The 14,852-nt window shown below is 42.0% G+C and overlaps 1 protein-coding gene and 1 long non-coding RNA gene across 3 annotated transcripts in view; one reads left to right on the forward strand and one right to left on the reverse strand.

Moving 5' to 3' along the window:
• Window positions 1–1,841: 1,841 nt before the first annotated feature.
• Window positions 1,842–9,961, reverse strand: LOC140543769 (uncharacterized). The gene is made up of 3 exons (XR_011978199.1): window positions 9,944–9,961; window positions 4,880–4,914; window positions 1,842–1,914 (listed from the first exon to the last, which is right to left on the reverse strand). It is a non-coding gene; the product is annotated as an uncharacterized lncRNA (long non-coding RNA).
• kcnh4b (potassium voltage-gated channel, subfamily H (eag-related), member 4b) overlaps window positions 4,675–14,852 on the forward strand; it is a 77,530-nt gene continuing 67,352 nt past the window's right edge. For both annotated transcript variants that reach the window (XM_072666995.1, XM_072666996.1), the window contains exon 1: window positions 4,675–5,432. In XM_072666995.1, the coding sequence (XP_072523096.1) occupies window positions 5,357–5,432 (76 nt within the window). In that variant the 5' untranslated portion in view covers window positions 4,675–5,356. The remainder of the gene's footprint in view (window positions 5,433–14,852) is intronic.

Consider the following 14,852-nt stretch of genomic DNA (forward strand, 5'->3'; position numbering starts at 1 on the left):
CATGATACTCCTTCCTGTCCCATGACTTTTGGCACGTCAGTGTCGCTTCTCTCCTACTTTCTCCTTTGTTCACTCCCTCACTCTCCACCTCTACTGCAACTCGTCTTCCTCTTTTTAAGCGACTACCTCGTTCCTCCAGCTGTTCGCCCTCGGGGGAAGATGGTAAAATGTTGGACAATCCGTCTTACTGCTGTCTGACCTTTTCCTGCTTGTAGTTAGTAAGAAGTAAGAGCTGTGAGAGGAAGAAAAGACAGAGAAGGGGACTGAAATGAGAAAGCTGGGTGAAAGAGTGAGGAAGCGAGGGGGGAAAGGGGACCATCTGCTCGAAGTGACGGAGAGGCTGTCAGCAACATGCAGAAATGAAATGAATGTTCTTCTGTCATAAGCAGCAACCAGTTTCACCAAACCAGCTCAGACTGAGACCCTCCAGTCCTTCATAAGTTAGTCAGGTTCTGACTCCAGGGCCACCCTTCGCTGGATGTTTTTGGGTGGGTGGGGTGGGCCCACTCCTAACCTAGCAGTGACACTGAAGCCAGCACACTATATGTGCCTGGTAGACTCATACCAGCATGGTCGCCTAGGGTCCACATGAACCAGGGAGTTTGTGACAGTGATTACATGCACCATCTGCCTTGTGCCGCCACAACAGGCCTGACCATTCAGGCATGGACTCAACAAGACCTCTGAAGAACCTCTGAGCACCAAGATGTTAGAAGCAGATCCTTTAGGACCTGTAAGTTGTCAGGTGGGGGCTTCATGAGCATCAGTGAGCCTTAGATGTCACTGGTCTACCGGATGTCCTTTCTTGGAGCACTTTTGGTAGGAACTGAGCACTGCAACTGACCACTGCAGGGAACACCTGATAAGACCTGCCTGATGATTTGCAGAGGTTCTGATCCAGTTGGTTCCTGTCAAAGTGGCTCAGATCCGTACACAGATGTAGATGAAGATTATTAATGTTTTTCACTTCATCTGTGGTACTAATGTTGTGGCTGATCAGTGTATAGTGTATAGTGTATAGATAATGCAGCCCCACCCTCAGTCATGGCAATGCATTACTCCATGTTCTTTGGAGGATGTTGTGAGGTGGTTGCTATGGTATCACAAGTTGTTGCTAGGTGGTTGATATAGTGTTCCTAGGTAGTCGATTTTTTGCTACTGGGTGGTTGCTGTTGCATTTCAGGTGGTGCTGTGCTTTGCCTAGACGGTTTGTTGCTATGGTATCCCAAGTGGTCGCTATGTTGTTGCTACGTGGTTGACAGGATGTTGCTTTAGTACCACAGTGTTGCTAGATGGGTGTTTTAATGTTGCAAGGTGGTTGCTACAGTGTGGCTAAGAGTTTGCTAGATGGTTCCTAGGCAGTTGCTATGGTATCCCAAGTGGTTGCTATGATGTTGCTAGTTGGTTGGCAGATGGTTGGTATTCCAGGGGGTTGAGGTGGTGTCAGGTGGTTGCGATGGTGTTGGTAGGCATTTGCTATGGTACTCCAGGTGGTTGATGTGTTGTCAGGTGGTTGCGACAGTGTTGATAGGCAGTTGCTATGGTACTCCAGGTGGTTGATGTGGTGTTGGGTGGTTGCGACAGTGTTGATAGGCAGTTGCTATGGTATTTCAAGTGGTTGATGTGGTGTCGGGTGGTTGCGACAGTGTTGGTAGGCAGTTCCTATGGTACTCCAGGTGGTTGATGTGTTGTCAGGTGGTTGCGACAGTGTTGATAGGCAGTTGCTATGGTACTCCAGGTGGTTGATGTGGTGTTGGGTGGTTGCGAAGGTGTTGGTAGGCAGTTCCTATGGTATTCCAGGTGGTTGATGTGGTGTCGGGTGGTTGCACTACTGTTGCCAAGTGCTTTTTGGGGTCAACCCATAGACCCCATGTGCTTAGTTGTAGGTGCACAACTTTTGCACCCCATTTATTCCTATAAGAAAAAAATGGAGTGAGAATGCGTTGCTACGTGGAAACCATACGTCCAATCAAAAAACTGTATACAAGCCCTAATTGCTTTGCAATGCACAACCATGGTAATGCAACGACCTATGATGACATCATGTCTGAGGGGTGGGGTGGGGGTTAATCTATAAAAATCATTACTTGAATGGAATTCCTGTCAGTCCGTTTCCACTCATACAGATGAGGCGCTTAAAGTTGGGGTTTTGGTAGGGTATTCATTTCGTGTGTGTGGGTTTGTTGACTTTCCAGCACGTGTGTGTGTGTGTGTGTGTGTGTGTGTGTGTGTGTGTGTGTATTTAATGTCTTGCTCCTTCTGTTCATCCCTGTAATCCGTTCCCAGCAGCTTTTCATTTCGTAAAGCTTTGATGAGGAGAAGAAATGATGGACAAAGAGAGAGAAAGAGCGAGAGAGTGAAAGGGAGGGACAGATTGTAGTGCTCTAGGAACATTTGATTGAGGCGACTTCAGTAAGAACCAAGCGTCCAGGCCGGTGCTTAAGAACTGGACTGTTAGATCCTTATGACTGAGGCTCTTTCCACACATGTTCGAATATTTATGAAAAGTGTTCGGAGAGTTTTGGCCTCTACAGTTTTTAAGGTCACACAAGTTGCGTACAGGTGCTGCTGTTTTTATTCTTTGACTATGAAGACAGGGGCCTGTCTATAGGTGGACTGAGGGTGGACAGTGTCTACCTAAATAGGTTACATGCTCACCCAGTGGAAATCTGGGTAATTTGAATTTGATTGTGTAGAAAGATCCAGGACAAATGTTCTGGATTGTTGCTGCTGACCGGGTTGCTGCTGACCGGGTTGCTGCTGGACTGATAATGTTAATTTAGCATATGCATCACTATAGTCTGTACATTATCCCACCATCATTTCCCACCATCCTCATGATCTTAGTGAGTTTTTTCTTTGGAGGCCTGGATTCTCATGCTCTTAGAAAGGGTTTTCCTTTTGAGTCTTGGTTTCTCTTAGTGGTTCTTCTTCATGATGTTGGGTTTTTCTCTTTGGAGGCCTGGGTTCTCCTGCTCTGAGAGGGTTTTTCCTTGGTTTCTCCCAGTGGTTCTTCCTCATGCTCTTAGAAAGTTTTCATTTTGAGTCTTGGTTTTGCTCAACGGTTCTTTCTCATGATCTTAGTGATTTTCCTCTTTGGAGGTCTGGGTTCTCTTGCTCTGAGAGAGGTTTACCTCGATTCTTCTCAGTGGTTTTTCTCTTTTTCTTTGGAGTCATGATCTTAGTGAGTTTTTGCTTTGGAGTCTACTTGGTGGTTCTTCCTCATTCTCTTACTGAGTGTTTCCTTTTGAGTCTTGGTTTCTCTCAGTGGTTCTTTCTCATGATTTTCTTCTTTGGAGGTTTGGTTTCTCTTGCTCTGGGTTTTTACTTGATTCCTCTCAGTGTTTTTTCCTCTTGCTCTTAGAAAGTCTTGGTTTCTTATAGTGCTTCTTCCTCGTGATCTTAGTGGGTTTTTTCTTTTGAGTTTTGATATTTCTTATTGTTTTTTTTTTTTTTTCTTCCTGATCTTCCTCAGGTCTTTTCTTTGGAGGCTTGGTTTCTCTCAGTGGTTTATCCTCATGCTTTTACAGTGTTTCCTTTGCTGTCTCTGTTCCTTTTCTTGTTCGTTTTTCATTATGAGCACAAGTTCCTTTCAGTGGCTCTTCGTCATGTCCTTTCCTTTTCAGTTTAATTAAAGGGTATTTGTATAGCACTGTTGTGTGTTCTACTAATGATGTTCCAAATTCACTAGGGTCCAACCCCCTAGTGAGCAAGCCAAGGGAGAGGAGAAAGTCCTGAGAAAAGAAGAAACCTTGAGAGGAGCCAAGACTTAAAATGGGAACTGATCTTCCTCTGGGCGTCCTTGGATGGCAAAAGATCGATACCCAACCATAGCGATAAGTTACCAGAATAACATGTATAAAGTGAGACTGATCGTATGACATCATTCAGACGAACCAGTAAAGCCCAGTGACGAATATGAGAAGCCTGTCAGTGGTTATTTAATTAGAGCTTCTCAGTGCTTCTTCCCCACCTCCCTGTTTTTTCCTTTTGAGCCCTGCTTCCTCTCCGTTTTTCTTGCTCATGCTCTTTCCTGAGTTTTTCCTGACACATGTCCCTGGGCAACGCTCATTAAGGTGTTAGACCTACATATCTGAACAGGCTGTTTTAGGACAATGCCTGCTGTGAAAAGAGCCATACGAATGAAACGGAGCTAAATGTGAGTGAGGACGGCCAGAAATGGCCTAATCAGGCTAAATCAGATGAAAACGATCAATTAGGCACGAATGGTGCGGCTCTCGCCTTGCATTCAGTGGTAATGCTGGTTTACCCTAGAGGAATGGTGGTGGGTTGTCAAGGACATTGTTGCCACGCAAACAGCACTGGTTATAGTTGTGTGTACGTTTGTGTGTGTTTGTACATGCCTGCACCGGCATGCTACTTCATTTACGCCAGTCATTCAGGGCATTCCAATATGTGTACATACAGTGTGTGTGTGTGTGTGTGTGTGCAGAGGAGAGAAAAAAAGAGGGTAAGGATATGCATGTGTGTGTGTGTATCGAAAGCAGCAGCAGCAGTCGGTGTGTGTACACATGTGTGTGTGTGTGTGCGTGCATTTGTATCTCTATCTCATTGGCTGTGCACCATTGGAGTGGATGAAAAGTGGGTGTGGGGATGGAGAGAGGAAGGGAGGGGGGAGGTGAGCTAGCGATGGAGAGTGCGTGAGAGTCAGAGAGTGATGGGTAGGGATGGGTGGATAGGAGAGAAAGCAACTGTTCTGTCTCAGCAGCTATTCAACAGTGAAGAGAGAGCGCGAGAGAGAGAGAGAAAGAGAGAGAGGGAGGGAGAGAGAGGGAGAGGGAGGGAGAAGCAGTGTGCGCGCGCGAGAGAACAGAAGAAAAGGCTCAGCGTCACGAAAGCCAGCCTACAGCGGATTTACCTTCAGTGCCCAGGTGAGAGAGTGAGGAAGTCTTGCTGGAGAGAGAGAGAGAGAGAGAGAGAGAGATTGAGCTAAGCAGTGATAATACATCTCCACCACCAAAACCAGTTCATCCAGAGCAACAGCACAAAGAGACATGACAAGCGACCACCTGTAAGGACGGATGAGAGCAAACGAAGAGGGACGGAAAAAGAAAATGTCCCAGGACAATCTGGGACGGCAAGACCTGAGTTTGTCGCCCTAGATCCAGGAATTCAACCGGAATACGAGCGTCCTTACTCTCCTCCCTTCAGCGCAACCTGCAACTCCAATTTACAACTAGAGTCCCAACTCCAAGAGTAAAGGAGGGACTCTATGGGGGACGCCCCGATGCCCCCCGGCCAGCCACGGCTAAGGACCGAGTGAGAGAAAGAAAGAGAGAAATCAGGAAGGAGAGAGAGGGGGGGATCGTTTGGATAACTCTGGAAGCCCAGCGCCATGCCGGTGATGAAGGGGCTCCTGGCCCCCCAAAACACCTTCTTGGATACCATTGCTACGCGCTTCGATGGAACCCGTAAGTAGTCTGGAATGCAGGCACACATAGATTGCATTATATATATATATGTATATATATAGAGTATATAGTGTATATAGAGTGTGTTTCGTCACCGTCTCAATTTCTGCCATTTTTCTTTACATCATATTATAATTTCATAATGAATGGACCAATAGAAATGCTCCAAAATGACTTGGAATAAAATCTTTTTACATTGGCTTCCATTGAAAGTTAAGAAGGTTCAGCTGATTTCTCTCCTTTTCCTATAAAGTTTAAGATTTTGGAGATTTGAGGTTTGAGGAGATTTTTGTCCAACAACAACTATATGTAGTTTTATTCAAAAATACAATTAAGATCCACTTTGATTTATCATGGTATAGGTTGCTGGGAAATAGCTTTACCTATACCTACCCACACACTAGTTATATAGTATATGCATAAGCAGTAAGCATTTACTTTTTCTGTATTGATTTGGTTATACAATACTCCATTAGGTTTTACCAGGTGTACTGGTGGTGGAATTAATGGCTAGAAGAGAAATCTGGAATGAAACTAATTGGTTTACAATACAATTGCTCTTACTTTGTACTGTATTTATGCTTTGTTGTAATGTAGCATGTGTCTCTAATGTATAACTAATATGAATATGTCAAGTCCAAAAAAGCACTTATTGCCAAGTTCATTGGTCTGAAATAACTTGTATTGGTGCTGAAGAAACATTGTATATATACACACATTAATATCTATATAGTTCAAACAAAACCAAGTATCTTGAATGTTTATATATATATATATATATATATATATATATATATATATATATATAATCACTTGAACTCAGTAACTGCAAAAACTTGAGCACTTTATTACATTGTATCCCAGTTGATGAATGGACCAATAGAAATGCTCAAAATGAATAATTTTTTTGCTGTAAACTTGTCAATTTGGAAAAAGGTGTTTTTCTTTTATTTATTTAATTATTAAACGATGGTACATATTTCTTAAACTATATTTATGATACAATTATGAAAACAACATTTAATGAAAACATTTTATGACTTATGGATCGATAGAAATGTTTAAAATTTCTAAAATTACTTACAGTAATCTTGACAGGTTAAATAAATCTTTGGAAATCTAGTCAATATCTCTAATATTTCTTTTATCATGAGATTGTTGGAAGAATTTAATACAGGTCACTGCATTGACTAGAGTGAAGATATTTTCAGCAGTGTGCTTTTGTGCTCCGCCTAACCTAATCCAATCTGAACCTCAGCAACCAAAATGTTTTTTGTTTAATACTTTTTCTAATAAAAGCTGCCGTTTTGGGGGAAAGTTCAGTCCTTTTGAAGAGCAATCAAACATTGATGATGTCGTCCTCTTGGGGACATTTCGGGCACAAAGGGATGAACACATTGGAAACAGAAATACTCATCATCGACCTGACTATATCTTCTTATTGGAAAGCCAGCCAATTGTGCAACGTTTTACATAACACCACTGGCAACCCGGGCAGCCCGTTTTAAGGGGGGTTGAAGGTCTTTTTTAAAGCTAGAACCGCCATTGTTCAAACGAAGCCTACCTGCTTTTCTTTTTCCTAATTGCTGCAATGCAAAGGTCAAAGCTAAAAGGTGGTTGAAGTTGCACTAAACTATTGACTGAACTCTAAAAGTAAAAGAAGTCTAAAAGCAGCCAGGCTTGATAAGGCTACCAAAGACTTAGCTTTTTTTAGGTTGAACCTGGGGCAGGGAAAAGTGGGAAGTGTCGCTCAGTTCATGTTAAGTGCTTCATTTGCCTGGTAACACCAGAGGCATCTACTTCATTCGACCCGAACCTCAAACTCTTACACTTCTACACTCCATTCACTTCATGAGGTCCATCATCTACATTGCATTATAAAATTTATGACATCAGATCAAATTTGTGTAACTTAAATCTAGATACAATACCTTAAAGCAGTGTAATTTTTAATTAGCATTTACTATTTATTATTTAAATTTCTGATTTTAAGATTGTAGTATATTTTACAGCTTAATATATTAGATTTTTAATTAGATTTTAAGCAAAAGTTGATAACGCTGACATTGATAATATATATATATATATATATATATATATATATATATATATATTTTTTTTTTTTTTTTTTAAAGATAAAATATATATTTTTTATGTTTTATTTGTATTATATACATAAAGTTTGGTCCAAACCTCTGAGACCACATTGAATATCTGAATATCTGTGTTAGAAAATTATAGAATTCTGAAACGAAGAAACATTTCTACTGTATATTTCTAAAAATAAAATATCAAATTGCGGTAAATGTGCGACACTGACTATGTTTTCAGGCTTTCTACAGACACGGCAGATGTGTTTTGAGTCTGAAGCTTATGTTGAGATGAATCTCTAGATCCGATCTGCTAATGCAGAGTCCTAAGAAATTCCATTAAATTCATGCTAAAGTTAAAGTGCAGGTTAACATCACATTTATTAGTGGTCTTGGACTTCTGGATTCCCATTCTAGATGTATAGTTCTTTATCTGCAGTTTTGGAATTGCATTAATACGTCGTCAATCATGGTTTAAAAGTTTGGAACAGATTTTGTTTATGAAATCAGATCCATTTGAAAAACAAGAAATTTATTTACAGGGGTTTTAAATGATGAAGAGCTTTAGATGATTCCAAATTCATTCAGGAAGCTGCAAACCATCAACCATCAATGAATCTATTATAAATGAATATTCAAGGATTTCAATGGTTTCTAAAGGAAGTAGTTAAACATTGATTAAAGAAAATGTAAAATGTATTAGTGTAAAGTATGTTGTTCATAAATTATAAGTGTATTGGTTATAAGTTTATGGGCATGATACAGGACTGTCTCAAGTCATTATGTTAATTTTTTGCTTTCAGTGTAGTCGAACGTTCAACATTTGAAAAGTACAATATCTAAAACCTCTGGATCAAGATAGCCTTGATTTTATTATACAATATTTGTTGCAAAACAATATGCTGTATTTGTTGTATCCTTACTAGCTAATAACACACCTGTGGTATGCAATATTTGAGCACATTTTTGCACTAATAAAATTAGATTGATTGAATATTAGATTATTAGATAATTAGAAATTAGATACAAAATACAAAACATGTATCTCCATTTCTGACATTTTCTTTACATTGTGTCAAAATGTCATAATGAATGGACCAATTGAATGCTCAAAAAATCTTCCATCAAAGGTTAAGAAGTTTTATTCCTTCTCTTGAAAAGTTGAGATATATGAGATATACAATATTATGCACCATATGTTTAACATCTTATGATTAATTCTGATGTATCTTATTTGCTTGTCGTATCATTGTATCATAGCTAGCTACTTATTTAAATCAATATTTAAGATTCAATGTTGTTTGTGTTGTGAGCAATGAACCAAACCACTATGCTATTGAATGTTTGTTGTGGTGTATGTGTGTGGTGCTGGTACGAGTGTATAACAGTGGTGAACGTTGAAGGTTTTACACACTACTTTGAGTTAAGAGTTAAGAGCAGGGTCCGCCAACCAAACATTTCCAGCCAGGTGCAGCTCTAAAAAAAAAAACATGGACCAAAGACTTGAGGATGGCTAACACAACCCAGAATGAAGCTACTAATTAGTTTGTATATTATTATCATCTATTATCATCATCTGTGTTTATTGTTTTCTGTGATGAAGCAGTAATCTGAGAGACAAGAGACAATTGGAGACATGAGAAGCTGGGGGCCTGGGATATCAGTACACCATAGTACCTGTTCTGTCTCTCCCTCTTTGTTCTGTCTCTTCCTCTTTGTTTTCGTATCTGCCATGCAAACTCATGGGAGAACACTTTGTAGACCACTGTCTGCATATGTCAAGGGACAGGTGTTCTGGAGCCTGTGTGTGTGTGTGTGTGGCTGTGTCTGTGTGTGTGTGGGTGTATGTTTGTGAGTGGTTGTCAGGGGACAGGTGTGTTTGGATGTTGTTCTTTTGTGTCCCTGAGTCATTCCGAGGCACGGCATCATGGACACTGTATCAGGTGTTTAACTAAAGATGCTGCTCTCTGCTGTAGAGAGTACAGTGCATCGTTCACAAAACCCAGGGCTGCTATATCAGGAACCATGTTTTGGCCTTCTGTAGGAGATGTATGCAAAAGCTAATATAGCTAACCTTATATGAGGAACCTTTTCAATAGGAAATGGTATAAAAATAACATTAAATAATTAATTATTCATAATTGTATCATTTCTTTGATACAATAAAGGGCTTTCTGAGTTCAGTACAGTATGATATGTCATACTGCTACATCCCTCTTCTGTACGATAGCTGTCTAACTAACAAAACACCTTTAATATTACATATTTTGACCATTTCTGAAGCCATGTTTAACTATATAGCGAGTTACTAAGTGCTTTACTGTTTACTAGTTTGTATCGGCTAGAATCCATAAGATACCTCTACTACTAAACACAAAAATTAGTATAGAGACCTATACACACAATACTCAACATACACACCTAGGGGAAGTTCCTTCTACCACTTCCATGGTGCCAGGACACTGGAGTCTGGACGCTCCTCCATCAATCTTTAGGGATGGCAGGTCAAGCCGAGCCATACTTGAAGCTCAAAGGTGCAGATCGGCTTTTTGGCCACTGCCATCTAGTACGGAGGGGCTGGTCCAGTCTTGGCTTTGTAGACCAGCGTCAGGGGGTTGAATCTGATGCGGGCAGCAGCTACAGGAAGTCAGTGAAGAGAGAACGCAGCAATATGTAGCTAGCTATGATCCAATAATACAAAAAATGCTATGCTACAATACAGTTCACTACACTACAGATCACTTACAATCCTAAGAGGGGTGGGTGGTGTAATGGTAATAAGGTATACTGTGGTGTTTACAAAATATGACGGTCAAAATTCGGACGTTTGATGTGTCAAATTTCTGTTCTGTTCCTATCTAGTACATGGCCAAAAAAACTCATTCCCCCCCCATGTGTGTCCAGGAGGGCCACAGGGTGGGGACACTGTGGGAGCTCACTGAAAACAGGTGGCCTGCGCTGGCCGTGAGTTTACCCAACTATTAATACCACCCCAGCCCATAATTCTCCCAAATCACCATAAGCTGAAAGAATTGTCCGACCAAGCAAAATCGCCATACCATCTGACAACAGTGTGACCGTATGAAAAAAGTGGACAGTACCCAACCATAGTATATGTTGTGTCTATAGAGGGTGTGCACATCACGTCACAGGAAGTGGCAAAAAGACAGTGTTCAGTGTGAATGCCTCTAAAACACAAAAACGGTAAGAGCTATTGTGCGACTGACTGTACACACAGATTCAGCAGGAATTCATAAAGCTCAAGAAAACGAATTGCTGCAGTTTGCAGAAACGCCTGGGAACCAGTCACGTTCTGAAAACCGGTGGGAAAAGAAATGGGCCCAACATGGTTGCGAGTTTAGTGACATGCTAAGTTCAAGTAAGAGGGAAAGCAAGCAAACTTGGATGAGCCAGTCAACTGAATGAGCCCGAAAACAGTGGAAAACACTTAGACTCTAAAGGCTTTATCCTCTAAACCGGTGTGAGCCTCAGTTAGCTGGACGTCCTGGTTAGACATCACTGTCCTTGAACCATTGGCTCTTTGGTCATTTGGACAGATCGTGGTCAAGTCCGACTGCCTTTAACTTGAGCAGATACTCACTGGTTTTATTCCTGATTAGGCTGATTTCCTGTGTTCCAGCGGGAACGTGATGTCAATGCATACCCTCTATTATTATGTATCATGGAAACTTATGTCCACCAATTAGCTTCATCACGTCATTGCACACTTTCCGGAAACCATCTTCTCTTTTAATGGGATGACATTCCATGCTTTGCTTGTATTCCTTTTTTCTCCATGAGATCCACTCCAAACAAAGTTTGCACTGTCAAAAAATTCAGGGATTCATTATCAGTCTGGACTGAAACACTCGACTTCGAGGTATATGTATGTACGTTAGGCATGCAGTTAACTGGTGAACATCAGCACCCACAACCTGTTCGCTACATTAGCCTCGCAGCTCCAGTGCAAAACTAGGGCTGGAATTCGCACCAAAAACACACCAAAATCAGAGGAAAATTCATGAGGAACCTTTCCTTGAATAATTTCTGCTGTCGCACACGCTCCGTCACACACGGACGAAATGTTGACAATCTTGCCTTGTTAACAAAGTCCCCTGTGTGAGGAGCCCAGGCTGATGTGAGATTGTGGTTGTCGCTTCATAATTGGAGCTTACTGTTCCTCGGCAGCTATGCACACTGTCATTAAACATGCACTGGATATGACTGCGATACTGCAAGTGGCAGCCTCCGGTGCTGAATGATTCCTTCACGGTAGAATGAGCCTGCACTACTGTGGAGATTCGTCCACTTTATTTGAAGCCCTGCTGACCGCTGATGAAGGGCTAGAGGATGGCTAACGCAAACCGTGCATCAACAGATGGGCTTCAGTCACTATCTGTTCGCCAGCAAATTGGCCAGGGAGGGTATATTAAGCATAAGAAAGCGCAGTTATACGAGACACACCAAATAAAGGTTGCTTTGCAGCCAGCACCAGCTGTGCAGTTCCATATGCCAGCTACGTAGCAACATGCGCTTGTGTTTTTGTCAGGACTGGGTTTGACAGATACACTTAGAGTAATTGGCTGCAGTTTTGACAGGCTAGCAATAAAGGTCACATTAACATGGCTATTAACTCTTTTCTGTAGGCTCGTATTCCAAAAGAATATATGTATGAGCACTTGGATGTCACTCGTGAGGCCGTATTAGGTGACGGAAGTTTACCTGGTCCACAATGGCATGTCGTTTGCTCTGTCATTCTCCTCTGGCATCATTACCCAATGAGGCACCACTGTTATGCCATTGGAAGGCTCTCACAAAGACTGTGAGAAGTCCATTCTCTGTACACCTTTACTATGGAGGCTCAAGAACGTCCCACGAATGCTACCAACCTCCGTCTAGGACTCTATTATCATGCCCTTTTGGATCATCAGTCAAATCACGTCCTTTGCCCATGACAATGGTTTTGCCCTCTGCTACAACTGACTGGTGTGCTTGCCTGTTTATAAGTGAAGCAACCCAGCAAACATGGTTACGCTGTGACAGCATTTGTGACGACCTATAAAAGGCAATGTTACCAAATAATGAGACTGTTAACGTGGTTGAGAAACCTTTGGACAATGCCTACATTTACATTTACAGCATTTAGCAGACGCTCTCATCCAGCGCTTACAACGTTGTATAAAAAAGTAGACAAAATTGTGTGTGGATTTGTAGGTTTTAAAAAAAGATAAACCAACATGAAGACCACTGAGCTAAACACGTGAGAACTGCAGGCTGACACATCTAGATGTAAACATCAGCAGACGACCACGTCAGGTTCTGCTTCTGTCAGCCAAGAACAGAAAGCTGAGGCTGCAGTGAGGAATAAGGAAGCCTACAATAAGAGCAGACCATCCATCCCACTTCTGAATGATCTCATCTATGGATTAAATGCACACACACTAGTGACTGTGGCAGTGAGCACACATTCGGATCAGTGGGCAGCCACATCCAGCACAGGACCAACTGGGGGGTTAGCAGAAAGTACTGTCCCCCCTGACCCCGGCTTCATGGTGGTCGAGGGGACTGAACCGACGACCTCCCGGGCATATTAGCTGTGGGCTAAATGTGTTAGCTTATGGCTGGTGCGTTATTATAAAAAATAGGAGTATTTTATCCCTGCCAAAGCCACTTAACAGCCACACTTGTCAAAGCTTGGTTTGTCAGGCAGTCATTCCCTCTACATGCTACCTTTGTTTAGTGCTCTATTAATTTGCTGTAACTTGAGGTAGTCATTAATGAGGTGTCTAAAGTCTAAAAGGGGTAAGACTGTTTAAGCCATGTCATGTTCTTTGAAAGACAGAAACAATTCCTGTGAAAATGGCACTACCAGCAGTCGTCAGATCCAGCCTGAAGAAGGTCTAATGAGCTGTTCAGCACATGGATTAAAACCACAAGCCTGCAAATGGCTAGAAAATACCAGCAGCTCAGAGTAAGAATTCGAGATTTGTCCAAAAAGTGAAAGCCCTTTTATTCAGAGCATTAGATGGTGTATGATAAGTCTAGTCCCTGTAGAGAAGTAGTCCCAATAGAATAGGACTCTCTAGGGCAGATAAACAGGAACCTGTGTTGGCACCATGCTGGACTAGAGGGGTATAAAGCCCCCCAGCATTAAGCTGTGGACGAACAGCGTTCTCTAGAATAATGGTTGGCACTCCATCCAGTACTTTTGGGATGAGTTGGTGAGTTTGAGGGTTAGGAATGAGGTGGGGTGGTGATCATCCAACATCCTGACCTCACTAATGCTCTTGTTGCTGACTGCAATCAAATTCTCACAGCAATGCTCTTCCAGTATCTATTAAAAAGCCTTCTTCCCTGGACAGTAGAGACAGTTACTCCAACAAAAGCAGGATCAGCTCTTTTATTGATACAAGTAATTGATTTTGGAAGGAACAACGGATGAGCAGGTGTCCCAGTACTTTTGTCCATATCGTGTACCTCTGTATGGTAAACCTGGCAAACAGCAAAATCCTTGAATCTTTTGAGTAGGGATGGTCGTTTTCCAGTTTCCAGGGAACTGAAGGTAATATGGCTAGAATAAAAGCACATTATGAGGCTAGTTTATATTTTATAATAATTTTGTGGTTTTCCTGCGCAAGCACACCTGATTCCACTTGATTGCTAGAGTCCTGCCCACCCATACCCACCCCTGGTCTAACCGATCACTGTCAGCAACCAAGAACAACAAGTTTTTATTTAGTTCTACTCTGAAACAGAATGCAGAACACTCTGAGAGCTTAGCCGTCATCTACAAATGACACAGCAAGTGGCAATCATAGGGGTTCAAGCACTCTATGCCACTAGGACACGAGTGATAGGTGATGTTTTTAGAATGGTCTGAAAAGAAGACGTGTTTTGGGGTGTATAGTAAACCATGCCTGGGCCCGCATAAAGAGGAAGGTCCAAGCCAAATTGTGTTGATGTTAGCATGCTCGGGCCTAGAACATTAAGCGCAGGCCATCGAGGGAGTGAGGTTTGGGGGGACGTTTATGCAAGGGCACGGTACAAAGCAACCAGGCCTGAAGAAGCTTGAAGAGTTCTTGCTCCATGGAAGCCTATGAAAGCAATTTTATGGTCTAACTTCAAAAACAACTGGCAAAACTGACAGCTGGCGAAAACATGTCCAGGACAAGCGCTAGACTACTGGACTATTTCTTTTAAGCCTAATCTCGCCATTGGTTCCCCCATAAACATGGACTGCAGACAGAAAAGCACTGCTATCTCTGGCAATATCACAGAGGCCCTTAGAAAGAAAACATGATCACATTTCTGCGCTGCCTGCCCATTGCCT

Source organism: Salminus brasiliensis, chromosome 22 (assembly GCF_030463535.1).
Source record: "Salminus brasiliensis chromosome 22, fSalBra1.hap2, whole genome shotgun sequence".
Lineage (NCBI taxonomy): Eukaryota > Metazoa > Chordata > Actinopteri > Characiformes > Bryconidae > Salminus > Salminus brasiliensis.